The 27,737-nt window shown below is 41.0% G+C and overlaps 2 protein-coding genes and 1 long non-coding RNA gene across 8 annotated transcripts in view; 2 read left to right on the top strand and 1 right to left on the bottom strand.

Moving 5' to 3' along the window:
- Positions 1–24,808, bottom strand: part of iqgap2 (IQ motif containing GTPase activating protein 2) — a 30,421-nt gene extending 5,613 nt beyond the window's left edge. Inside the window, exons 1-28 of one of the 5 annotated variants that reach the window (XM_076098799.1) lie at positions 24,536–24,808; positions 21,731–21,830; positions 16,423–16,579; positions 15,841–15,918; positions 14,321–14,397; positions 12,095–12,162; positions 11,283–11,396; positions 10,993–11,171; positions 10,299–10,386; positions 9,966–10,129; positions 9,566–9,653; positions 9,158–9,321; positions 8,868–9,028; positions 8,428–8,552; positions 8,060–8,223; positions 5,141–5,167; positions 4,752–4,842; positions 3,933–4,100; positions 3,652–3,794; positions 3,261–3,431; positions 2,943–3,026; positions 2,637–2,708; positions 2,471–2,540; positions 2,044–2,252; positions 1,759–1,911; positions 1,486–1,649; positions 1,074–1,298; positions 427–567 (exon numbers count right to left, since the gene is read on the bottom strand). In XM_076098799.1, the coding sequence (XP_075954914.1) occupies positions 427–567; positions 1,074–1,298; positions 1,486–1,649; positions 1,759–1,911; positions 2,044–2,252; positions 2,471–2,540; positions 2,637–2,708; positions 2,943–3,026; positions 3,261–3,431; positions 3,652–3,794; positions 3,933–4,100; positions 4,752–4,842; positions 5,141–5,167; positions 8,060–8,223; positions 8,428–8,552; positions 8,868–9,028; positions 9,158–9,321; positions 9,566–9,653; positions 9,966–10,129; positions 10,299–10,386; positions 10,993–11,171; positions 11,283–11,396; positions 12,095–12,162; positions 14,321–14,397; positions 15,841–15,918; positions 16,423–16,579; positions 21,731–21,830; positions 24,536–24,581 (3,491 nt within the window). In that variant the 5' untranslated portion in view covers positions 24,582–24,808. Of the gene's footprint in view, positions 1–426; positions 568–1,073; positions 1,299–1,485; positions 1,650–1,758; positions 1,912–2,043; positions 2,253–2,470; positions 2,541–2,636; positions 2,709–2,942; positions 3,027–3,260; positions 3,432–3,651; positions 3,795–3,932; positions 4,101–4,751; positions 4,843–5,140; positions 5,168–8,059; positions 8,224–8,427; positions 8,553–8,867; positions 9,029–9,157; positions 9,322–9,565; positions 9,654–9,965; positions 10,130–10,298; positions 10,387–10,992; positions 11,172–11,282; positions 11,397–12,094; positions 12,163–14,320; positions 14,398–15,840; positions 15,919–16,422; positions 16,580–21,730; positions 21,923–24,535 lie in introns of those variants that run through there. The other 4 variants (XM_076098801.1, XM_076098798.1, XM_076098800.1 and 1 more) reach the window with 4 other exon arrangements.
- On the top strand, positions 5,735–8,348 carry f2rl2 (coagulation factor II (thrombin) receptor-like 2). Its single transcript, XM_076098803.1, has 2 exons — positions 5,735–6,025; positions 6,348–8,348. The coding sequence occupies exons 1-2, from the start codon at positions 5,962–5,964 to the stop codon at positions 7,406–7,408; spliced, it is 1,125 nt and encodes a 374-aa protein (XP_075954918.1). The 5' UTR covers positions 5,735–5,961; the 3' UTR covers positions 7,409–8,348.
- LOC142957186 (uncharacterized) lies at positions 9,732–16,651 on the top strand. Of its 2 annotated transcripts, XR_012956073.1 has the most exons (4): positions 9,732–11,936; positions 12,063–12,155; positions 12,377–12,518; positions 12,969–16,651. It is a non-coding gene; the product is annotated as an uncharacterized LOC142957186 (long non-coding RNA). The 2 variants fall into 2 exon arrangements; XR_012956072.1 differs by lacking the exon at positions 12,377–12,518.
- Positions 24,809–27,737: the final 2,929 nt, after the last annotated feature.

Here is a 27,737-nt window from a genome sequence, read left to right as displayed (position 1 = left end):
ATGTGGCAAAATACTTGGGGGTGGACAAAATAACAGGGGCAGCTTAAAATATAATGCCATCCAGTACAACACGATAACAAATGATAGCATCAAGAGCGGAATAAACACCTCTTACACAGTCTCAAAACATATTACAGTTTGTAATTTAAACAAAAGGTATTATTTATTTAATTGCTTTGTGTTGTGTTACAATGCATCGCACTGTAACTGCTCTATGTTATGCAACCTTGTTAACAGAAAGAAACTGAATTCCATCAAGTCTTGGATAACTTTGTTAGAACACTTTCAATGACAAACGTCTCCTTATTAATATAAAAAAGCCCCTAAAGATTCAACAAACTCATGCTGACATATGCTCAAGCAGTACTGTCACAGATAATACAGAGGATAGGCAGACATTGACACTTAACAGCTCTTGAAACTTACGGGATATTATCCAGTGAGGACACAATGGATTTCAAGACCTTATCTGTGGCCGACCGCAGCGCCAGACTGGAGGCTTCCAGCCTGTTGCGTACCTCCTCGTGGGACACGGCCTGCTCGGGAGTCACTTCATAAGGCAGCTTGCTGAAGGAATAACACAACAGTTAGGCACGCGTAACGCTCATTATGGGCTTTTGTGAATATTCACGCACTGGGTACAAATTCAGCTTTTTTTTTTCATTACTGCAAAATAATATCTAAAGCGCACCATGAACTGTTTACACTGATAGATTTGCTACTGTATGTTCAATGCCAGGCATCTTTGGTATCAATGTCCTAACTGTGTAAAAAAAAAAGAGAACTAAACTTTACACATAAATGCTTTGGAAAACATGAGCAGTGACTCAATGTATAAGAGTTCTAGATAATGGGATACAACATGAAAAATTACCCATAAGCCCTCAGCAGAGAATCATTTTTTTGTAATAAAAACAATACAAATGACCCTAAACAATTAACATGACAAAGGTCAACAAAACTGACTACTGGGCACATCATATACACCAAACGACCATATATAGCAAACCTTGTGACATACCGATGGAAACCGCCCTGTCAGCAATATGTTCTCCCACTGTATTTCCACCCACCTGGCCTCTCCAGTAACCGTCTCCAGCTGGTTGACCCAGGCTTTATACACATCCACTGGGTTGGTGTTGATGCCTAAACTCTTGTCCTCAATAATGTCTTTGACTACTGGAGCCAGCAGTTGCCTGAGTGTGTTCTGGCCACGGGCACCTCTGTTGAAGCTCACGACCATCTTGATGACCGTTGGGTTCCCAGTCACAATGTCCTGGATCTGGTCCACCTTAGAACTGAGACACATGGGGAGGATGGTACAGTACTGTCTGCCAAACAACAAACAAAACTTGGTGCACATGCGTTTTGTGAATTCTAAACAACTCTTAGGATCGTATGGTCCCTCGTGTATTCGTAATACATTGTAACCTTTACAGTAATACAATAGGAAAATAGTGATTTAAGATTAGCTGCAGTTCTCACTTGATTTCCTCTTCCAGAGCCGTCTTGAAGAGTTTGAGCAGCAAGTACTCCTCTCTCTGGTTAGACGCGTAGTTGTACAAGGTGAAGACCACCGTGTCCATAAACTTAGTGGATTTGTTTTGGGGCATCTGGAAGATCAGTTTGGCCAGGTAGTGTGGGTTGGTCTAAAGGGGAAGGAAAGGAAATGTGTATGTATAAGTATGAATATCTTATAAAACCTTTTAAGTAGAGTAAATAGATGAAAGTTGGAGTTAAGATATATTTGTGCATCACCTGCAGCAGGTAAAAGAGATGTTGGTAGGCCTCCAGTTTCCTTCTTTTGCCTTTACTTAGACCCTTGATACCCAGTCTGTCTCCTGCAGTCAAGTCCTCTTTACTCTCTTTATTTTTTTTGTTCTTCATTTTCTTATTATGGGACACAACATCCTTTTTCAAAGACATAAACACAAAATGAGTTAAGCAGCTAAACTAGACAGGACACTATTACAGAAGCTATAAATTGTGTCATTCAACATACATCACAGTTTCCTTGTACACATAAAAACAATGGTTGCCAACCTGCAACGTGATCCTGTTCTTCACCAGAAGTCCAATCTTTATGTCCATCAGGTTCAAGTCTTTCTCCATCTGCTGGTTGGAGCGAATATTGGTGACCACTTCTTCCCTAAGCCGCGTCACTTCCTGCTCTTCCTGGAGGTCCAGAGCGCTCTGCTCCAACAAGTGGACAAACTTGCGCACCACTGACAGAGGAGGGTCCTTGGCCCCAGCTAAGATTTGGCATTTAAGAAAGTCAGTAAAAGCAAGCTACATTCACACACATGTCAAGACATTTATTTAAAGATTTCTATTTTAAAACATTAATTAAAACCAATATTGAAATATTCACCTCATGAAAACCCCAGACAATGTCTAGTCTCACATCAGAATAGTGACATTATATCAGTAAAGCTCAGCTGCAGGAGTGTAAAAGGCCTTTTGGACTCACTTAGGGTTCTGTAGTCATTTCTTGCTTTGTTGGCCTTTAGAAAAGCCTGGATTTTCACAATTTCTTTTTCCTAAACACACAGATCAATGAGTCTTACACAACATGGAACAAACAACCCAAATACGAAGAATTGCTCGTCATGATGTTGATTCACGGTGTTACTCACATGATCTTTGAAATACTGCAACCTCTGATTGTAGCTACGCTTGGCTTTCCACATTTTTGCCACAGCCTGGATCTAAAAGCATCAGTGTTTTATGTCAGGTATTTGATATGGCAGCCATGTTGTTAATGGTACAAATTCATTTAATCCATCTATGATGGTTATTTCAGTTTGTGGCGGAGGATTTCTAGAGATTGATGATAAAGCTCTCACTTACAAGAAATGGGTGCACAGCTTTAGAGTTGTCTAGTCATTCAATAAGTTTACTTTTTAATATATTCTTTATAAAAAATGAACAGAATGTATCACCTTGACAATCGAAGAAACATTTTTCTGAAGCAAATTCATCCTGTCTTTGTATATTTTCCTTTGTTTGTAACCTTTCCAGCAGGCCTGCAAAAAAGAAAAGAAAAAGAAAAAGGCATTATTAATCTTATTAAGTGGTTGATCTGGTGTTGTCTTTGAGGCGTCACTGCTCTAAATAAACATGTTATGTGCTTTATCTGGTTTTGGATTTTCCTTCCAGAATGATGCAAACATAGAAACATATACTGTCAGTATAATATTTGCAAATTCACTGAAGTTGATCGGATTTCTGACAACAATGCTAGTGGGTCCACACACTACCTGCAATTTGACGACGTGTGGTTCCTGCTGGCGTAGATACTCCATTCTCTGGGCATGCCTTTTCCTGACCAGGTAACCTCTGACCCTCGCCTGCAGCTGGGTCACCAAGGCTTCATTGGCCATCCATAACTGCTCCCTGTTGTATTCTGCAGTCAAACAGCTGACAACACTCTAAAAGGAAAAAAAGGCTTGTTTAAAGATTTTCAGAAAAGAAACCGACTCTAAAAACTAGTGTGAATGTTTAATCAAATTATTAGTGTCATTTTAAAATCATTATGACTGAATCCATTGTTAAACCAAGAAGGAAATCTATCCCATCATTGGGCTGTAAGCATGTTAACACATCATTGCATAATGGAGTCGTGAAACTATGCAGTGCAGCAGCGGGTACCTGGATTTCCTCTTTACTGAGCTGGCCACCATTGGGTTCAAATCCTTCAGGCTCCTCCCAGGTGCCCTGTCCCGTCTCCAGGTTATAGTAGTAGTCATATCTGTCCTTCATGCAATGTTTCACCCACACACCATCAGTGCTGCCTGAAGGGAAGCAGAGAGAGCGCCCCTTTAGACCCAATGAACGTCATATTGACACCCAAATCTGAAAATCAGGTGGGCATCAATTTCTGAAACACTGAGCTTCCTTTCTTGTGGTTCTTGTGCAGCAAGTCAAGTTACCTTCAGTGGCACTGCTCGCTTGTCTCTGTGCCAGTTCAGCCTGGTATGTGTCGGCACATTCAGGGAGCACCGCTCTCAGTCCTGCACTGGGAACTTGCAACGCCTGCAGTGTGTTCTGAGAGTCCCCCTCGGCCACTGTCCTGTTAATATCAGCGACTGCTCCAGCCACTAACAACGTAAACAAGATTGAGCCGAAAAAACTTGTTGAGTCAAATATGAAAATACAGCAACGGCAAAGTAAAGAGTGATGAGTAAGAAAGAAATAGTCCAAAACACATCACAATCACAGTATTGTGACCACAATAATGACAGTATCAACACACAGGTCATCTATATTGTTTAGAAAGAATTAATATGAAACAATGTGTACCAAAGAACATAGTCTTTGAGCCATAGCAACATTAAATTATGTGTCATCATTTCAATGACATGTGGCAGAGCAGTTCTGAGAGAAAATATCTGCAGGAAAGGAAAGAAAGACCAAAACAATCCTGAAACCGGTGCCAAAGTATCAACTATGTATCACAAAAGATGAAGCCATGATTCATGGCAATATTGATCAAATCCGTTAGATGCCTACATGTGATCAAAATGTCTTTAAATGAATGTCGTGCTGGCACACTGTCAACTGTAGCCAATAGCTGATACAATCTATGAGTATTCATTTAGAACAGTAATGAGCCCGCTGCCATAGAGTGGTGTGGTGACGTGAAAATAATGCACATCCTCTGTACAATCACATTCTAGTACTCAATGTGAGAAGAAGTAACCCGGACCAGATACTGTTTGGATGAGTGACTTTAAACTCTGGGTACATACATGCCACAGCCTCCTCTTCACCCTGGTTGGCTGTGTGTATGGCCTCTTGGATTTGGTCCAACCACAGCACTGCAGACTCATCTCCAGAAGTCTACAATCAGGCGAATACACGAGGTCATTTCTCCTCTTTTCAGATGGAAGAGACAAAACTACAGCTCAGACTCACAAGGCATTGTTCGCGCACAATACCAACTTGATATCAAATTACAATTGTTTTGAAACTATTTTGGTCAAAACATTTGATGTCCAGGGTAAGAAATGATTGTAGTTATAATGCAACTTCATCAAGTTAGGATTGTGGAGATTTAGCTCTACGACAGTCGCACTTCATAGCAACACTGACAACGCAAGCTGGTGCCATTACAGCATCGGCAAATAATAGACAGTACCATTTCCTCTGTGTCCAGAGGTAAGATCTAAGGAAAAGGAGAAAATGTTGATTGTTGACAATAGTTACACCACAAACATATCCTGCCCAGACTCACAGACCGTGACAATGTAACATCACAACAACCACAAAGAATGTTTATTCAGTGTGACTTTTGTGTTTGTTCTCAGGCTACTTTTAGAGATGGCCTGGTGGGGCCTGGGGTGTATCCCTGACCACAGGGCTAGCAGGAAGGAAGTCACCATTAAAACACACAGCAGACTAAACGCAGCTTGTTTTGTTTACATCTGCATCGAACCAAATTCTTCCCAGGGAAAAAAAAAAAGTAGATAATACATCCATGGTATAGTTGCTATAGAACATAATAGTGTTGGCTTAATAGCATATGTTTTCATGCCGAAGCTTACAATATCCAAAAACATCTATTACAGTAGTGACTCCTCAAATACACAACCAGGATGACCAACACTACAGTCAAATTTAATACCAAAACCCAGCTGTTGAAACTATTAGACACTGTCCTCCCCCCACGGTGAGTCAGTGGGCAGTTACTGACGCAGGCAGAAGGGAATTCAGTTTTCAAGCCTGGACAGGAAACGTGCTCGCTGCACCGTGCAAAACCGACGAGCGCCCTACATACAGCGCACTCGCAGGAAGCCAGGCTCGAGTACACACAGTTATCAGTTCTACTGTTGCGCTGCAGAGATGCAAAACAGCAAATTTCACCGGTGGAGAACTCCTACAGTTACTGAAAAGAAGCAACAACGAGTGGCGAAGACAAGAAACCTTCAAATCTCTGGGATATAGACGGGAGAGAGAGAGATGGCCGACCTTGTGCCAGGAATACTCATTTGTTTGATGGCAGTGCCAACCATTCAGCACGATGGTAAGTTTATTAAAACACTTCTAGAGTTTAACAATAGAATATGTGTATATATGTTTAAGCTTGGGTCCAATATTTGATATTTATACTTGAAACATCTTTTTGGTACGCACCAAGTGGTTAACAAAACTATTGTTTAACTATTTTAGTTGTTAATACAATACAAAATTAAAATCATTCCATTTATGATGGAAAGGTTTATTTATAAATTAACAGACAGCGTGATTAACTGGAATTTATGTTTTACTATAGTTTCAAACATACTTTTACTTTAAGATTTAAGTTGCTTTGAAGCCATAAACATTGTTTTTCTATCTATTTATAGGAAATAGAACCTGGTCCCAAACCAGTATTCCACCTGGTGCGATACCGAAGACCTTCAGGGGGTCGCTGTACGAACGTAACCACACCAACCGCCTGCCAGACCCGCTGGATCCCAGCACAAACCCTCGACTGCATGTGAACCCGGAGGACCCAGTGACAGCCTACACCACAGGGGTCCTCAGCACCAGGGTCATTCCTTCATCATACATCCTGGCCATGCTGGTGGGTATCCCCTCCAACGCCTACATTCTGGCCTTCCTCAGACTCAGAGCCAAGTCCTCGTCCACATTACTTCTCTACCTGAACCTGGCCCTGTCGGACCTGCTGCTGCTGCTGTCCCTGGCGCTGCGTGTTCACTACCACTTCAACGGGAACAACTGGATATTTGGGGAAATCTCCTGCCGGCTTATCACGGCCTTGTTTTATGGCAATGTTTACAGTTCAGCACAAACTATAGCGTGCATCAGTCTGAAGCGCTACCTGGCTGTGGTCAGACCGTTTTTGTACAGAAGGCTGGCTAAGACTACCCTGGCAGTGTGGACGTGCTTGGTTCTATGGTTCCTGTTCGTGGCTGCCATTGTGCCTGAGCTCATGGTCAGGCAGAGCTACCAGGTTATCCAGCTGGGGGTAACCACCTGCCATGATGTACTTCCCCTAGAAGAAAGGTCACACTCCTTGCTGGTACCATACCGGCTGATGCTGGTGTGTCTGGGTTTTATAGTGCCCTTACTGATTTGTATCTATGCCCATGTGGCAGTGGTATACCACCTCGGGCAATCTCGCTGTGACTGGAAACCGTTCATCAGGGTCAGCACTCTAGTTTTCATCATCTTTGTGGTGTGTTTCTTGCCTAGCGGCATCCTGCATATCGCCCACTACATCCGCCTGTTTTCCAGTGGGGACGACAGACTGTACGGGTACTACAGAGTAGCGGTGTGTCTCTGCTGCTTCCACAGTTGTCTGGATCCCTTCCTGTGTACGCTCATTTCCAAGATGGCAGCCTCAGAACTACAATTCATCTCCCTCCGCGGGATATCTCAGAGGCCGACTGTTACGACGTGAGACCGGCTGCGTGAGCACCGAAAAAGCTTCTCCTTGCTGGAGCATTGTTGGGAACCAGCAGGGAAGCGCAAGCACAGAAACAAAGATGGTGAAGTTAAAACTGGACGCTGTGAATTCAACAGGGCGATACTGCGATCTCTGCTGGGTCTGAAACAACACAGAGCTTTGTGAAGTTTTAGGAATATTAGGATCAGGAAGGGAACATTTTCACTGTGAATCCAATACAAGCCTATCATGTCAACCCAGCAAAATGTCAAATTGGGAAACTGTTGGCTTGATGACGCACAATTGTCAACAATAATCTTTTCTCTCTGCCATGTTAAAAGTCAGAATTAAATACAAAATATATACACACACAACTATTCCCTCTTGGCCTTATTGTTCTTAATTACATATAATATGTACATAACGGTTGTAGATCAACATTTAGCTTTTCACATTCATAATGATGCAGAAATGTAAACTGGAGCCTGCTGTGGAAATCTAACAAAACTAATGATTAGAATGAGATTAGGTTATAAAATGTAATGGCAACACCGGTTTATGCAGCCATAAAGGCTTCTTTTTTTAAATATTTTGCTCTTTGAGAATATAAGAGGAAGAACAACACCTTCTTTTTGCATGAATGTTATATAAATAGAGTCACAATACCTGGCAGAGGAGCCGCTTGGTATGTTGAAGGACATCATGGTAGTGTTTGGCTGTGACTGCGTTCACCCCGGTCAACTTGGCTGTAGGGAGGAGCAGCGCCGCAAGCGTCTGATGATGATCACCTGAGTTAAGTGCCTCATTGATCTCGGCTAAAGCTATGATGCCTGGAAGTACAAGACAACAATACATTTGATATTTGATCATTCAATGAGTTTCATTTATTGTGTGTATTTTAATAATTATCACTGTAGGATCACAGATAAAATAAAACCATTTCCAAGGTTTGAAACTGCTGCCTTAAAAGTCTTTGAATGTCCAAAAGCTACACCACTTAAAAACATAAGCAGGAAACAGCAATACTTTCTTACGTTCATGCTCCTCGTGGACTTCAACGTTGACTGTGTCGATGCATTTCTGAACATCATTCCAGGTGAGAAACTCCTGGCCCTTGGCAAGAGCCTCGCCTCGCAGTTCGATCAGAGTGTCAGCATACCTGAGGGAGAGGTCCATGAAGAAGTTACACACATCAGCCCATCCTTATGTTGGCAAAGTTACAGCACAGAGAGACCTACACTGGAGTGAAGTGATGGGCAACCTGAAGACATTACACATGTAACTTTTTTATCGAATTCATTTTATTCTCCTAAAACCATCCTGCACCACCATCATTTAACTTCAGTGAGCGCCACAGTTGCAGGAACAACAAAACGGTAATCATGAAAGAGAACTCGATCGCTACCAGCATCACTAAACCTGAAGGCAGGGCGATTACAGGTCTAACGTTACAGAACAACTCAGCCATCTTTACCTGTTCAGGTTGTCTTGATCCATGTTGGTGAAGCCCAGAGGAGAGTCTGTCAGTTGTTCAATCACAGCCTGGGGGTCTTTGGTGTCCAGCACCTCATTCAGCACTGCTACAGCTGACAGCATCTCCACAGCTACACTCAGCTCCTCGTGGCTCAAGCCAGACTAACAAACATAAAGGTCTGAATCACAAGCCTGAAGTGACATGTAACTACAGTACACATATTGCACTGACCCGTTTCAGCATGCGAGTCCACATATGAAAGAGTCAAAATTGCAAACATGATGTCTCACCCGTCCCCCTTGTAGCTGTAAACTAAAAAGCTCAGCCTGATAGAGGTTGGCCGCACTTTGGTAGACGATTGGCAGCTGTGCCTCAGGGTTCATCAGCTCCTCCACCGTCTCCACTGCATTGCCGAGACGAATGGCTGTGTTGATCACTGCAACTGCCTCGAGTTCTGGTCAAGAAAAGGATCACAGGTAGTCACGTCATGCAGGCAACCCATGTCAGTAATAAAATTACATTTCTTCCTGGCTTTACAATTACTCATTTTAAAGATTAATCATGAGATGTACTGTGCAATAGAACATAGACTTGACACGTTTGCTTTGAGAAGCTTGCTAATGCGTACATATGTGATTATCAACTGACCAGCAAATATGAGTTAATACACATTACGGTTAGCAACAAAAGTAGCTTACTTCGTTTCTCTGCCTCAGCACAGTCATTACAAGAGCTGACAACTCTCTGAATCTCCTCTTTGTCCACCATCACAGTCCTCCCTCCATCCTGCAACACAAAGATTAGCGCTCACTAGAGAGATACCACCAAGGTCCCATTAGTCAGCATGTTTTAAAGCAGGGCAAAGTGGAGGGCAGAGTGTCTGGTGGTGTCCATTCCAAATGAAGTTATGGTGGCCGATTAGCTTTTTTGTAAGTTGTGGATGGACTGTTCTTAATAGCACAATGTCTTCACTCGCTGAGTAGTTACAGCAGCATATCAGCAACAGCTACAGTCCTTCAGTGTCTACACTACATCTGTTCAGCTAATGAAGTGCCATGTGCTCACAGCAGGACTTAACAAGTGGAAGCCGGAGTATACCTTGGATTTATGTTGGCAGTAGGTGGTAAAATGATCCAGGTACCAGCGACTGTTTGACTCCTGAACACCCAGCAGGCCCAGAGCTTCAAGCCTAAGTGAAGCCAACAGAGCAGTCTCGTCCTGGGTCGACACCGCTTGATTCACCTGCCGTACTGCTGCCTGGACTGGACAGGAAAAAACAAGGCAGATGTAATTTAGGGATCATTTGTTTCTTTTCCTGAATCAAACCAATCTTATGGAATGTATAGATATTAACTGCAGTAAAGTGTTTTCATGCAAAAAGAAATGCATTCATGGTACTTGACAGAATTCAAAAAAAGAAGAAGTCCTTACTGTTGACAAAGTCAATGCAGCCCTGGATCTCCTGGTGAGTCAGCAGCTCCTCATAAACATCTCTTTCTTCAGTAGCAATCGATGAGCGCTAATTGAGGGGGACAAATATGTAAATATATATTTAGGATATACATAGCACTTAATTCTTCTCTGATCACATTAATTGTTTCCCCATTCATACTGATGAAGTTCACATTTCAGCTATTAAGCTCCTGTTTGTACAGTATTTATAAAGACAATGGGAGACGAGAAGCCGGGCGATCTGGAGGGTTTGTGTTTGGTGACGTAGAGCTGACACTGCAGCCACTGGAATGTGCTGGCAAGGCCTATAGAGTGAGTCAGTGCAGGCAACCCCTTTCAAAGCTCAGTGTAGTTGTTATAGTTGTCAGTAGTAGACACTGCAGTCAGAAATATCGGCTCAGAGCAACAGTTTGAATTATTTCCATTACTCAAACTTGGTCTCAATGTTTAATAGTCTTCGGCATTTATGTAACTGAATATCTGACTAGTCCAAAAAACAAGTGAATAGAGAGAGATAGGAATTGGTGAGCAAGAGAGAAACTTCAGTAAACAAACTTTCTAACAAAGATGGTAAAAGTCTAATCAACCCTTCTATACAAGGAAAGCAGATAATTAACCAAACATTGTTATATAAATGATGACGGTGAAACACAAGAGGTCCCTGGCTCCTCACCCTTCCTGAGGACTGATCCCGCTTGCGAGCCTTGGCCTGGCTCAGTGTGTCTTGGTAGTCTTGGGCCAGAGCTTCCTGGTTATTCCTCAGCATTGCGTTCGGATTATTCAGGGATCCCATTGTCACAGATGTCTGACCTCTGTCAACCGCTTCATTGATGGCAATCACAGCAGCATGCACTAACAACAACAACAGTGTGTGTGTGAACATTTCAGTGCTGGCCACAAAGATATTAGGAAACAACACAAACAAAATGATCTGGAGATTAGTTACAACGTGAGAGGACTTACAGGCAGCTTCATCCACTGAGAGCTCATTGGCCAAGATTCCTCCAATCTTACTGAAAGCTGGCATTTGAATGCCATACTTCTCCAGCTCACTCCTCATGTTACTGATCTCTTCCTCTAGAAGACAGATATACACCGATGTCAGGGGTTATTGAGCAAAGCATAGTAAAAACTAAAATATACATATATTATATAATTAATATCATTCTCTTTGCTTTGGCATAATCAAATGAAAATCATGATTCTCAAAACACTTTCATTCTAAATGTAGTTTTTCTGAGGACCTGTATAACTCTGACATGTTCATAACTGTGCTCACTATGTAAATCTTCACAAACACGTTAATTAAAGTTAGTTTGCAAAGAAAACACAATCCAATGTCAAGAGCTTTGAAGCTTGGTAGTGTGTGTGTGTGTGTGTGCGTGCGTGCGTGTCCTATTGAATGGCTGCAGGGGATATTTTTGATAAACTGAAATGTTGGATAATTCAAAAATCTAAATTACAGACAAGATGTTTATAAAAATCTTCATAAAATGGTTCATGCTTGAGAGAACATGATAACATTATTTTGTGTTGTTCAATTATTTTCCAACAGGACTAGCTAATAAAATGACCTCCCACACAAAGAGGATTCTCGTTATACGAATGCACAACTAGGTGCGTACACAACAGTATTTTATATAAGCCCTAAGGAAACATTTATTCTTCATTTTAAAAGCAATTACTAATGCAATGAATAACTTCTATTGTTTAAAAAGGTGCATGTTATTGTATATCGCTCAGTTTCAGGAGAAGCCAATTTCCACTGGTGTTACCTGTGAAGGCCACTTTCCCCAGCAGGTCCTGGATCTGTGGTGCAATGCCCAGTTTGTAAAGGTACAAGCTGAAATAAACCATGAGATTTAGACCATAAGATTTACACCATAAGATTTACACCATAAGATTCTCACACACATACACACAAGGAAGCACAGAGAAGTTTGGAACATTTGCCATTTTCTACAGTCTGACATCATGAAACCAGTTTTGGACCCTTTTCCTTCATGGTTGTTGCTCCTCGTGGCCTTTAATTGCAGCCTGTCACATGTAAACCACAGGGGGGCGGTGTTGGCTCACATTACAAGAAGCACCATCTGACAACAACCAGCCAGCTCAGTCCACCAATGAGCATTGAAATCAACAGGCAGGTGGCTGGAAACTTCATAAAACTTTCATCTTCCCGCGGGTACCCGATAAGTGGTAATGAATTATAGATAATTAAGGCAGGTCTGGCATCAGCACAGCTCTGAGTGGAACAGTAGTAGTAGCTGGTTATTCTGCCCTTAAGTCACAGTGAGTGTGTAAACATGTACTCTGTCCTTGGGACACAGGGAGCTGTAGACAACTATCTGAACTATGCTTAAACAAAGGGTAATGTTTTAACAAGCAGCGGATTCAGTCTGAGATACAAACACAGTAACAGCTGACCGGGATTAATGAAGGTGGTCGATTACAAGTCACAGGGGTTACTGACAATCAGCTGACTAGCTTGGAGCAACTAGCTATCTCCAGACTGAGGATCCTCCTTGTTTATTTCCATGTGTTCCTCTTCCTTTTAGACAACAAACTGCTCTACCACTTTGTCGTTATGTTTTAAAATCAACTTGTAAACTATGCTCTTTCCCCATTACATTGTGTTCCCTTTCTAAGTTTCCACCACACTGAATGTGCAGGAGCATCCGCTGCTTTGCCTCCATGCGTTTGTACCCAGGGAAGCAGAGTATTCAGTGGGTCCTTGTGGGACGCAAGCTGGACCCGCAGGAAGGAAGAGCACGTGTGTGCATAAAGAGGGAAGGAAACCAATTCTCTCAGGACCCGAGCGAAACACTACAACAGAAAAAACAATCCAAGCAGCTGACATAACCAGTCCCGAAATCTGTGTTTGGCTGACTGGAAGGTTCAGATGGATAAAATTGACCTTTCAGTTCATTCAAAGTCACCTCAATAGAAAAAGCGATTCTCCAGCCACCCAAGTGACAGTAAGGTCATACACTTTCTTTTTGCAGTTTCACAAACCCAAAACTATGACAAATAATTGACCCTTTGTGGTGAGACCACAAGTAAAGAGTTGTGCACTGAAACATTCAATTTACCAGAAAGCCCTGGATGTAAATGCTGTATTAGAAGCAGTGTTCAGAGTGTGGTTATGCTCATCAAAAGTGTTTAAAACACAAACTATTCAGAGTAATTGAATAGTTAATTGGACAATTTAGGAACTGAAAGCATGTGAATGTGCAACAATGCAGCACCAGCTGCCTACAGCCAAATGCATGGTACTGTATAATATAGCCTTGATCTACTTAAAACAAATCTAAAAAAGGTCTGTTTGACAAGAACCGTCTCTGCCTAACCTGAGTAGAAACAACATTTTCCAGTTCCTGTTTCATATCACTCACTAAGTACTGTTTCTGCTCTTCACATATAAATTAAAAGGTTGAACTTAATGGGAACAAAAAGAGGTCACGCCTGAACCCCACAGAGTAATGTAAATATTTCAGTGTAAGACATTTGTCCTCCTACATATGAGCTGTCCTTAACTTCTGTAGCTTTAATACACTGCCGTGTAGAAAGCTAAATAACTACTCAAACATGTCAAAGACAAACCAAAGTGTCTGACAATGTCGGCCACAACCACCGACTTAAAGTGAATAAATCCAAATTAGACAGTGACAAAGAGTATGAGCAGATTAAAAAAACATATACAGACAAATGACATTCTTGCTAAATCTAATCTGCCCATTAGCTCATAGTTTAATTCTAACCATCAGGCACCAGGAGTAGGACTCTAGGTCAGCTATGACAAATAGTTTAGTCCACTGGTTTACATTTCTTCCTGAGATGTAAAATCACACATGACAGTGAGGTGTGGCATCTTCAGGAAAAGAGCAACTGGGGAACCTGCAATTGCATAAACAATCTGTAGAAGTGAGGGAGCAATTTTGGTGTCAAAAGTGAGAAATACATGAAGACAGTAAAGTTAAAAATCACTCTTTTATTCTTACCTCAGTGCGTGAATGCAGTATACCACTTTGGGCATGTTTTTGCGATCGTACACATCTGTTGTTTCAGGATAGAATATCTGAAAGCAGACACCATATACATTAGTCACTCTTCTTCTATCAGTGACACAATATCCACAACAATGCTGTCTTCACATTTTAACCTGTAGATGCATCAGAAGTTAAAAGGGGTGAACATAATGATATTTATTATTATATAACTTCTTTCATTAAGTCATAACTGAGTAATGCTCTCAACATAATGATTTTGCTCCAAAACATGAATGGTGAAATAAAAAAAGCTACAGATACGTCGACGTTATTATATATATGATTTAAATTACTTTAAAAAGGATCCCAAAGGGGAGCACAGAGGAAAGATCTGCCTCAGTGAAGTCTTTTGTCTCTTCTCATAAAAGATGCAATGTGGTTACTACCGTTCTGTGACATCTGCCACACCGTCAATATAATTTCATCTGTCAGTGTTTACATTCTTAAAGATGAACAGAACGTGTGAGTGCAGTGTGTGAATCAGGTCACAGAGATTAAACTATTTATATTTTCCGGTAAAATCTGAGCTTACTATACCTTTTGTAATTGAAGAATTGTATCATGTAAAAACAGGTTGTGTTAACTGATTATATATTTGTGTCACCCTTTACTCTCTGCAGCTTTTTACCTTAAATCACTAAAAGACGTATTTGACTCAGTCTTACTGTCATCCGAGGATGGATTCTTCGGGCTGAAATTCATTTAGCAACCAATAGATTATATCCTGTCCTAGTTTTGGATTCTACTGGATGAATGGACGGATAGATTCTACTCTGTTAGTTCCAGAAGCAAACTCTCTCTCTAGTTGTAGGATTCTGACCTTTAATATGAGCGATTAACACTGAGCCAATTAACACATAAAGAAAAGTCAAAGAATGCCAATTCAGAAAGTTTGTGTTGCAAAGCATCACAAGTCTCCCTCTAAGCTTTATGTTTGTTTGTTTATAAGATGGTTTGTAGGACATTTAATATACCGTTACCGTGGTTAAATGACACTATGTTGTCAGATAAAAACACAACTTCTTACTTAGCACAAAAAAAAAAGAAAAAAAAAAAAAAAAAACTTTCCCCCAAGTTTGAAAAATGTAATCTGCTGCAAATAAATGACTCAACAACTAAACACAAACAAGTCACGTCTCCCTTCATTAAACACAACTCATGTCTTTCATGAACACATATAATTGATTAGCCTTCAAACAGCACCTGCTGTTGTGCTGATGAGGACTTTGCATTAACATGAGTCATGTCTTTTCTCAGCAGCTTGTTTACCGTGTGTGCTGTTCCTGAATGGAATCTCACAGAGACGCTCAAGTGATCAGTGAGTCAGCAAAGACTCTTATAGAATATCAACAGTTTTATATAAGCTTGAATTAATCTACAAATCAGAGTCATTAGTTATCAGTGTGATGATAACTAATGCTTGAAATGGGTCTGTACACTGAACATGTGCGTCTGCGTTACCGATGGCTTACCTTGGGGAGACCTACTGACTCCATGGCTCTGAGCCACTGCACTGTGTTGTCGGTGTGTCTGAAGTGCAGCCCTTTGCTCTGAAGATGAAAACAGGAGCACAGACATATTAATGGCACCATATGAGGAAGTGCGGAGAAATTGTTCAAAACATTACCGCTTGCAATCTGAAAAACGGTGATAAAAAGGTTGTTATAGCATGCACGAATAATGCTGCATTATAGAAAAGCGAGCTCATCATCGATGGCCTTAAAACACGCACAACAGCCGAGCGGGATAACTAAAAACCTCATGCTGACTCCTTCACTTATCTAGCATCTCACAGTCTGATAAAGTGTGTTTGCCTTTCGTCAAAGAGAAAAGAAACAAGCTCAAAGTCAGGCTGAAGATCTCACTCAGACACTTTTTTAGTAGGTCTAAACAACTGCCTGCCACTTTTATCCCTTTCCTGTGTGGAACTGTTTAAAACTGTCAGGACGTTCTTCATGTCTGCTATGATGTAAACTGGTGAAACAGTACAATGTAGTGCAACTATGACCTTAGCTGAAGACTGCTGGCTATAAATAAAAGAATGGAAGATGTACCTTATAGCGGGCCTGGTCTCTGTCGTAGATCCTTTTCTCAGACACCATTTTGGGGGCAAAAAAGTTGGCTAGCTTGCCAAGGTAGACACCATTCCTCAGTCCCTCCTCCAGTTCTGTGGTCGGGGGCAAGTCCTCCTCTAGGCAGGCCTCCATCCACCTGAGAGCACACAAATACTGATCTCAGAGCAGGCAGGGAAGTTTCTCTCTTGCAACCAAACTGACCTCAGTGGAAAACCCCTTTTTGAGATAGTTATTATTAACAACTAACTTACTATCAAATATCTAAAAACATGAATAATTACAGTCTAAGCTGGCAAGTTAATGGTATAAAGCTGAGAAGTGAATAATCTCAAACCATCGCTTAACTAGCTGAGGTGAATAGAAATATAGATGAGAAGACACGACTCTCAAGAAGTACAGTAAGAGCTCAACTCATCTAAGTGGCTGGCGAGGTTTCCAGTTTAATTTCCATTAAAATGTCTCTGTAATACTGAGCAGCTTGCTATAGTTACATTCAGTATGAACAAATATCATCCCCTCTGCCGTCTGAGATGCACTACGCAGTGCAGTGCAATTCATGAGGTGGCTGAATGCCTGCATGTAGTGAGCAAGTCACCTGCTGCCCTGAGCATAAACCAACGACAGTGGGCCGAGAACACACCAATTTAGATCATAATGACAATAATAGTGCAAAGCTGTCTTTGATCTATAATACTGAGGTGGGACAGTAGGAATAAGATTTTATTTCAAAGTTAGTAAATATAGCACCTTTAAATTAATTTCTACCGGATCAACTCAGATCTAGATACATTGTGTCCACTGGCTAAAAAAATGTATGAATTATTTAAAGAGCAAACATTTGTGTAAACAACAACAAGAGCATTTCAGCTTTAGCCTGAAAACAATAATAAATGAACACTTTGCATTCATTTTAATGTCTTCATTTAAATGTATGTTATTAGGACAACACAAACTCCAGATGTACGATAGTTTATCAAGTCAGCGCTGCTATAATTAACTGAAATGTTTTTAGTGAAACGGATCAACAGAGCAGTCTGTAGGCCAGTGAGAACTGGGCATCGTTACAGCAGCACCCACACTGAGCCCAGCATGCTTTAGGAAGGGGGCTGTGGACAGACTTACAGTAAAGGTTAAAGGTTAGCTTTACTCGTCAGGATGTAAACACTAAATACTATTTCAGCCTAAATTTATCACTGGTGAAGGTTTATGAGTTTCACTTCCGCAGGACAAAAATGTGTTTTCGTGAGCGTGATGAGAGATGTGGTAGAAGCTAAAGCTTGAACAGACAATACTCGGCTTGTTTTAAAATAATGTTGACCTTCTTTCAAACTGATTTTCCTTTAAACGGTTCAAGAGCGGCTTCAGCGCAGTCTCTGCCAGACTATTCCCGGAGATATTAGGAAAAAATCCATTCCAAAGAGCTAGTGAATGATTTGCGAGCACGGTGAATCATCATGGTCTGAAAATCTGTTACACATCATCTTACTGCCTGGAAGTGATACATAACACCCCCCCCCCCCCCCCCCCCTAAAAACTAACTGTTTATACGTTAGGGTTTTACCTTTTTGCTCTTCATCATACAATTATATGTATCCTTTATGCAGAGTACAATGCTCAGTGATTTAACTTCCTTATGTTTTGTTGATAAGTTTCATTCATACCAGCAGCTTCTACCTTTCCGTCTACAAGCAACAAAGTGCTTCCTCCCACATGCATGCGCACAGACACCTTGTTTAGGTTAATTAAGGCTGTGTGGGCGCTCACAGGATCTAGTCTGCCATAATATGTGTCAGCACCTGGTCAGCACATTAGAGGAAAACCACAACACATCGTGCACCGTCAACGCACAAACCCAGTGGAGAGTGTAGGATGGGCACCTTGAGGAATAAAGCATCCTCGTAACCAATTATGTCTCCTGATGCTGTAGATTATGCAAAAAATAAACGTCTGCCATACTTCACTGTTTTTTTAGGACTGTACTACTACAGTATAGTAGTACAGTCGATGCATCTTCCCTGTAAAACCTTGTAACAAGCAGACGCTATTGTTACATCAATAACGGTTAACCGTCAACAGGCACATGGCGTTACATGTCACACTGCATGACAGTGAAACTGATGCAGACACACAAGCGCTCAGGCCCACAGACACAACATAGCTTAGAGACCGACACCAACCAGGGCAAAATAGAGACACATTGTTGAATATTTTAACTTTCATATCTCCATAAAAGAGACAAATGAATGGAGGAGATCAAATGCCGACAACATTCCAGATAACAGAGGACGAAAAACATAGTCAAAGGAACATCCTGCGTAACAGAGCTCTCCTGTGAAACTCCACTTCCTGTACTTAAAACAATGCCGGCAGAACTCGTCTCCTGAAGTAGGACAGGCTCTTGTTTACAGCCCTCCAAAGCAGGCCTTCCTGTCATTGTCCAATCTGAAACTCACCGGGCAAAACAAAACACCGCTTTCTGGACTCTTGGACTTAAATCTGGACTCCAAAACAAGTGTGTGGCTTCTGCCGCCACTAAACCTGCACAAGTAAGCCAAAAAGAATATACGTGTGTAATGCTCAAAGTACTCGCAAAGGATGTAATGCGCCCCGTACTGTGAAAATAGCCCCTCAGTGATCCTGTGCTATTTGCACGTATTCAAATTAGGTAACGTATCATATTTCTACACAAATGGGCCTCATTGCAAAAACAGTCCAATTCACAAAGATCAGCACTATAGATGGTGTGTCATGGACAGACTTTCCAGTGATCCCGGCAGCATTGGATGATATATTTTCTGTTGTCCTCCACTTTAAATTATAATCTTCTTTTACAGTCTTTTGAGGAATGTTTCTGCACCTTGTCGCTGTGCTTGACCTGTAGGTACGGCCTGAAAATTACATTTCTTCTTTTTCTCTGTAACAACATTTATACTATGCCACGTGAATAGCCGTTACAAGTGATGCACAGTTCATGGTGCCATCAGTGGCCGCAATCCGGTCTCTGTGAAGTCGCCCCAGAGTGTCTCCTGAAGGCTTGCGTCACGCTGGTCATGAGTTTGTGCCTGTGTGTGTAATGAGAGAAATTTAGCATATGTGGTAGGCCAGGGTGTGTCTGAAAATTAGGATAATATCCATGACTGTAAAAACACATGATCTAGATATCCTGCGGTGGACCTGTATCAAAGCAAACCAAAAGGGTTCCCATCCAAAAGAACTACAGATTAAACCATCGACGGTTTACTCTCCGCTGAAGGTACAAAGTCTCATTCTAGACACTACTCTGTATGCTGTCTGTCTGTGTCTCTCTGTGTCTCTCTGTGTGTGTGTGTGTGTGTGTGTGTGTGTATCAGCTGACAACAACAAAAGTTAAGACTAACTCAGCACTCTACCTAGTGCACTTCAAGGGGACTTTGAACAACAAAGCATGTGGTCAATCTACTGTGGTCTGGGTAAATATGATAGTTCATATGTGACATAAACCATCCGCAAATTAGCCAATAAAAGATTTGAATGTACTATTCCTGCTATCCTGCTGTCCTGGTGTCATGTAAGGCACTGGAAGCAAACTAACTGTCTTTTTAAATCAAAGATGTTGGGGAGGATATTTTCAGTGAAACCACTTGTTGCCATTTATTTGTTCATGCCGCTCCACCATTGTGCATTGGATAAAAGGCAATACAACCTCTTTGATGGGGACGTACAGTTAACAAGGGATGTAAAAGTAGCTGCGCTTCATTTATGTTGCAGGAAGAGGTGTTTTTTTCCCCACTTCTTGAAACACATACATACAACAGCATTTATTGGCCAGTTGTTCTGGAGTTAATTAAACAAACACATTTGGGAAAAATATAGGTGTATAATGAAACTATGTCTGTTGTAAGATCAAAACCCAGGAGTACTATGGTTGGCTTGTTTCAGTCACTGCTGACTCTAGAGAGGAGAACCTAATCCCATGCTCTCTGTGGTCAACGGCTTCATTAGCAGCCGTCTTAATCCTAATCTGACTGGACAGCCTTCCCAGAATAGAGGTTTCATTGCACAATTGACAGGAGTGTAAAAGTCAGTAGCACTGGGATGCAATAACAGGAAGCTAGAAAGTGAAAGTGTGTCTAAGAGTTGAATAGTGATCCTTTTGACGTTAGCTGCGGAGTGATACTAAAACACCTGTTCCTTAAACTGCTGCAGTGGGGCTGAGCTAGCCTTCCACTACTTTCCATCTCACTAAAAAGAAGAAGAAGAAGAAGAATGTGGGACAATCTAGGCGTGGCCCCATTTTGATGACGACTGAATCTGTGCTCAGTCTAGCCAACCTGCCCTTAAAGACCCTTATTATCCTGTGACATAAGCAGATAATGTAGGCTATTCAAATAGTCTTTACTGAGATGAAGTGCAAGTTCAGTTGTCAAACGATAAACTGTCAGGAAATGCTCATGTAAATGAGGCTGCACACAGAAAAAGGCTGATTGCCGAATCGCCCCTATAGGCTACAGTAGGTTAAAACACCAAGTATCAATCCTGAAAATCTATCTCTCTCAGTCTCGGTAGGGTTGTCATAAAATCAGGGTGTAAAAAGAGGCATGATTACACTTCCTGTTCATTTCTGCTTGGATGGATGCCCTCATGAAGAAGACAGGAAGTGGTTTAGTTTTGCTCAGGCACCACACAAGAGATCGTCTTCATCAGGTTTATGTCATCTTTAGAATTACTGCTATTCAAAGACTCTTGTGGAAATCATTGCAAAAGTATTTACTAAACCTACTGAGAAAATGATCAAGAAACCTTCAAAATAATTCTGTGTTGTATTTGATTATTTCAGCGATCAGTGAGGTTTAGGAGACATTAAGTCAGCACCTCCCATGTCTTAATCACACACGTTGTCCTCAATGCGTACAGCTCCGTGTCGTCATCTCACGTGACTGCTGCTTGTTGATTCTGCCTTTGTCCATCATTAAAACTCCACGCTATGGTACTACCAAAATGATTCAATTACACACCGCTTTGTTCCCTTATCTATCATATTCCCCTCTCTTTCACTCCACCAGTTCATTTCTCAACCACTCCCTGCTGTTAATATGTAACGATGTTCATTTAACACAGACTTATACTACAGAACTGTTCTACCCGATCAAACATTAAACAGACCTACTGCTGCACCCAAGGTCATTCCTCTGAGTGTAAAAGTAAACACTATAGAGAAAAGTGGTTGCTTGTAGTCGGCATTAAGCTCCTCTTATCTAAAAGGTTTTTTCCCTTCCTCCCTTCCTTCCTTCCATCCTTCCCGTCTTACCGCTTGGCCTCCTCCAGGTGACACAGGTACTCGTAGGCGATGTTCTGTCGTCTCCTCTCGTCCATCTCCTCCGCCGACAGCCTCTCATCGTCCTGAATGGCTGGATAAGCATGCATATTCAAAATGATGTCAGTGTATTTTTTTTTCATTGTTCAACATACTAGTGTGCTGTGCTTTCTTATTGGCCTTAAATACACACGATTACTGTAAAAGTGGGCTGGGCAAAAGGATAATCATGATATTAATTAAGTTGATTTCATGATATTGATTATGTCACACTATGGCAAATGTAAACAAAATCACATGACCTATGTACCGCCGTCATTTATCATGCAAGAACAAATTTTTTATATGGTTTTTAATCAAAGCCTGCTCAATCTACTTGGACAACATAAACAGAATGTCGATTAGACAGAATTATAGCTCAGTATCTAAAACCATGTAACCTGCATTAGTCATTCAGATTTATTTGGGTAGGTTTCATATTCATAAATGCATGACGCAGCTTATTTACACCATGGGCCATTTCAAACACTACACCGCAGAAACAATCACATGGATATAGCCTACAGTTCTTCATTGTTGATTGTAAATTCAATTGTTTTAAATTGCATTAAAAGCATAACAAGTTATCTCCAGAGACGTGTCGTACAAGAGATGTACAGAGACCCAACATTCCCTCATCAGCAACCAGGTAAGTAAAGAATCTCCTCACCATAGAAATATTTCATTAAACTGACATTAAGCGTACAGTACAGCGGTACCTCAAATAATACGTTATTTATTTTGTTGATGCTTAGTTCCCGTTTCAAGGGAACTGTAGTGACCAGATGCAGAAACTGCACAGCAAGCGCATTTTAAATTGTGATAGCTTCTAAGACAGAGGTTTCATTTAGTTAAAGTGTGTTTATTTTAACTGTTGGGATCTTGGGTTCCTGTTGGAAACTGTACTGCATCCCACGGCCCAATGAACCCCTGATTGAGTGAAATTAAAAGTCCACGTCAAAGTGGCCTTAGTGGGGTGACCGGCTGACAAGTGACTTCCACTGAGAGTTGACCTTTACCTGCAGCTTAATGAGATCCCCCCCCCCCCAACGCTCTAATCCAATCAAATCTCTTTATTTCTGGCCGAGTGAAGAGACAATCTCACACCCGGGGGCTCAGTTTAAGAACAGAGCCTTCTCCCAAAGCACTGCGTCCTGGTTTTGGATACAGGCGAGTGTACTAGGGTGTAGGACATCAAGTGTGAGACTGAAAAACACACACGCTATACGAGTCACAGTCCTCTGTCAATGAATTCAGCTGTTAATGATATTGAACCACATTTAAGTCAGATATCTGTAATTCTTACTTAGTGCTGGGATGTCTTTTGTAGCATTTTATATCTTATTTATTGAGTTTGGACCTGCAATGTGGAATCCAAGACATTTTCCCCCAAAGGGACATTAAAGTACATTCTACTGAATCTAGCTTGAATCTGTCTCAATAGAGGCTTGACACGTCATACTCACATGTGCAAGGCAAACAAGACAAACACTTGCATACACACACAAAATGGGATGTCCAGTCTCATGCCCTAACGCCTCATGAGCACAGTGTCTGGTCATCCAACCATAGATCAGTGGCCCAGCTGTGCAGCTGTGTGACATGGATGTGTATGAACACTCATGTCAGAGGTGGATGCAGCCCCAGTGCAGCCATTACACACACACACTACCTCGACTGACTCACTCACACACTTCCTGGAAGTACTCAGCGTTATATTTAACCCTCAGGATGAGTTTGTTGCCTTTGTGTGTCACAGGATCACCGGACCTAAGTTGTGGGCTACATGATTGTGTGTCATGGGGGGGGGGGGGAAACTACAAATCAAGACCGACTTTGCTTTTGGGTTTGCATAGGTCCCATAACAGCACTTGCAACTTTGCCTTGTTTCACACAATGACAAGGACAACAAATGTAAGATCTCACAGCCTTTACAACAAACTACTCACTATGTGTGCTGGCATTTCTAGAGACACACACCTCTTCTGGATGCACAGTAGCTGTATCCTGGACACAGCAGTTGTGTCCTGTCATTGAAATTCAATGGTACAAGTCACAGGCAAAAAGATTGCATTGACATAATTGATTGGTGTTATCTCTCTCAAAGTTGCACTTTGCCCACAGATGTTGGTCAGTGACAAGATACAATTTATTCTGACTTTGCAGACTAAAGTTGTTTGTTTTATAGATCAGTGAGCTCAGTTACATTCTTAACATGCTCATGGACTCAGTTATAAATGTCTCAACAGCAGCACAATCCCAGGTTAATGGTTAACCTGTGAGAAAATGCCTCATGTGTAGACAGGCTGATATGCTAGCTAGCGCGATTAACCTTAAATAAATACACAACAATCACTGTGGTGCAGTTGGAGGCACTTTGAAAGAAAATAAAGTGCATTTCAATACGTTCCTGGGTCACATTTTTGAGGGAGTTTACAGCATTTAAGCCCCAACATACACCGCCTGGACACTGGACGTATCAATAGTGTAGCTTTAACGTTAATTTGACATCCAGCATGCGAGTCCCTCACCTAATAACCTCTTCCATTGAACATTGAATCGCTCTCGTTCTCCTCAGACCACGTTTCATTTCTTTCTCTCCATGTTGTCAGAGATACTCCTGCAGGGATCCTACTGACCCACCTGTTGCTCATCAGACATCTTACGTATCATAACCAAGCACACACACACACACACACACACACAATATAACGCTGTGCTTATGCGAGACGAAACCGTTAGAACAAACGTGTATCTTACTTCCATAGCGTGGCTTTTGTAGAGTTGCGGTTTCTTCATGGTACATCTTGCGTCGTTTCCTCCACTTGTGGACTCGTCTGAACTGGAAATAAACCTACGAGCTAACGTGACAGCGACCAGTCAGCAGTATGCCGCGCCTCTCAGGATATATTGATATGAATAAGATAACCGGTGGAGGGGAAACAAGCGAGAAAAAAAACTGTCTTCAAAAGTTTCATCAAAGCGCCAACTGTCACTTTCGACAGACAAGCCCCATGGTGTGCACTTCTCTGGCTCCTGAACAAAGTGTTAGTGTTAACTTGTCCCTGCTAACGTTCCGCTCTGAAGTGAAATGATTGACAGGAGACGGACGTTTAGCACCTTGCTCCACCTGCTGGTCAAAAGGTGGCTCATGCTGCATTCACTGTCACTGGGGGAAATGGTAAATACTAGCACTACAGCACTGCACTAATGTCTGTAGTCTCCTGTTCTGTCTGTTTTACTCAATGTAAGCTTATTCCCATCATATGTTTTACTTTACTCTTCATGCATCTCTTTAATTCTTATATTTCCCCTCTGGCACCCCCCTATACATTATCCACCAGGTCCCTTACCGTCCACCATTCATTAAAATGTAGGCTAATTGTCTGCCTTGAATATACTTTTTGTTATTATTATTCTGAGCAATATAATTTAGATCACAAACAGCAGCCCATTAGAAAGCCACCTCAGACATTTCATTTCCTTCATTCTGGTAAATTATCATGCACCACTTTATGTTGTCTTTATTTGTGCAAAGGAAAACACAGAATTCAGGCAGCATGTGACAATTCTAAATGTGAAAATATAATGCAATATAATCCAAGCATTCTGTGTTGCAGCTACAGTAGTAATTTCAATACCTAAATGAATCCACTAGATGGCAGCATTAGTTTGAAATGAATGGAGTACCCTCAGGGAACACTGCTGCAGTGTGCTTCTCTACTGATACTCAACTACCTACACTAAGAACACAAACGAGATTGTCTGCCTCATTTATGTTCAGGTGGACTAATTATTAGACACGACCATCGAGTTGAATAAATACCTCTCTATCACTGTTTCAACAAAAACTGAAGGTTATTACCTTAATAAAGATGTTTTGAAGGTGTTTTATATTAGCGTTTACCTACACTTTTTATTATGAATGCAAAAGATTTTGTAAGGCTATAAATTCACAGCTAAATTTATTTTATATGTTTATCTTATACGTTTAGCATCCCACACGAACAGATGAAAAAATAAACTACTTGGACAAAGGGAAATAATTACAAATGCTAAATAAGGACTAGGTCTTGGTGAAAATGTCTCCACAGCAGGTAAGTGCAGTAATGTATGGAGAGTATGAATATGGAGATTGATTATATTCCGAGGTTTGAGATAAGGGTTGTGAAATAAAAGCAAAGCATAATTTGCTAGAGAACATAACTTTTATTGTATATGTTCAAAAGCAGCACAGTCTGCAACCCCTGCCTTTCCAGTTTCTAACGTTATTCACAGGGCATCGTTTGGCAAATAATTCTTCACATATTTTCACACTTATGGACCTCTGAACATACAGCTCAGTCATCCTATGACTGGCAGGCCCTTCACAATAATATACACAACTCTATTCTCCACATACATTTGATTATCTCCAATAAATGGATGAACAGAACTTACAAGAGTGATACATTCACATTTTTCCTCAACAAAAAAATCTTAATATTGCCATCATTTTCTGCCAGATGAATTTACAGTAAGAACACAAAGTTGACCACAAAAGAACAGAAGTTTTCTTACATACATGCAAGTTTGTGCACACACACACGCACACACACAGAGTAGCAGGTGAGTATGGGCTTAAAGCCAAGGACACACAGAGATGTACAACAGAGATACAGTAGATGGACTTATCGCTTGGACAAAGCAGGAGACACATGAGTCGATCAAGGAGCTTATAACCAGAAGTCCACCGATATCAGCTTTGATATGTACATTATTTACACTCATATACGTAGGCCCACACACACACATCCAGTACTCTCTCTTATACACACACACACACGCACACACACACACATTAATACAGTACATAAGCAATACCCCAAATACCTCAAACATAACAGGTAGTGTAATTTCTCTCCAATACGACATATCAATCCTTCTAATATCCTTGCAGACGTAGTGTTGGATTGACACTGGGCAAAGTCATCACTTTTTATATCAATGCATTTAGAATTAGTATGTTATATGTTATACTTTTGTTAAATCATATGCTCAAAATGTATCTGTTGTGCAATAGCAGCACACGTCATAATGTTTTTCCAACTGATTTTACAAAATCTGAGAACATGTTGGGTACACTGAAATGGACGCACATGTACAGTACCATTTTGGAAGCCTTTTTTTGTTGTTGTTTTTGTCAAGTAGCCTTGAAAGAGCCAACTGCACTGCAAGGGCAAACTACCTCTACGCTGCGATCACAGACACCACAAATACAGAGAAGCAGGAGGACACCGGCTGTTAGCCACAAAAAACACAATCCATGTGCACAAATTAAACAAGACTGAGAGCAACTGAATTGTTCTGTTATATCTGAAAAATCTGAAAAATCAATTATATCAGTTACAATTTTAGAGGTATTTTAGCACTTTGAAAAGAGCAAAGTGATGTTATGATTATTATGTTAAGCAGAATGCAATGAGGTCCCAATGTTGAGTAACAAGATACGTAACTAGTACAAGGTAGGTCATGTTTTCAAGTGTGAGATTTTAGACAAAACTGTTGGTAGGTCACAACAAATGACAAAATTCAAATGTATCATCCGGTTTTCTATTTGTTTCACAACTTGAAATGAAACAAACATGCAAACATATTTTCATAATGTCACCAATAAGCCCTCAAAAAGAGGTGCTCCTTATTTATTTATTTGTTATTAATTTGAAGTTACGATCGCTAACATACACCATTTGATCCAACGTTGTTATGATTCATTGTTACCTATTGGAACTCATTTTTTTCTGAGTCGGAGGAGGCTTATCTCACCAAAGTAAAAGACGTAAGGAGATATCTGACAAAAGATATCAGGTGGTTTGACAAAAAAAAAGGAATTCCCAACCTATTAAGATACTGGCCATATTATCTCACATCTCTACTCTACACACACACAAAAAGGGCATGAATATTTCATCTATTTACTTCC

Source organism: Anarhichas minor, unplaced genomic scaffold, assembly GCF_050575085.1.
Source record: "Anarhichas minor isolate MPS153535 unplaced genomic scaffold, ASM5057508v1 ptg000025l, whole genome shotgun sequence".
NCBI classification, from domain to species: domain Eukaryota; kingdom Metazoa; phylum Chordata; class Actinopteri; order Perciformes; family Anarhichadidae; genus Anarhichas; species Anarhichas minor.
This window is presented reverse-complemented; position numbering and strand designations above follow the sequence as displayed.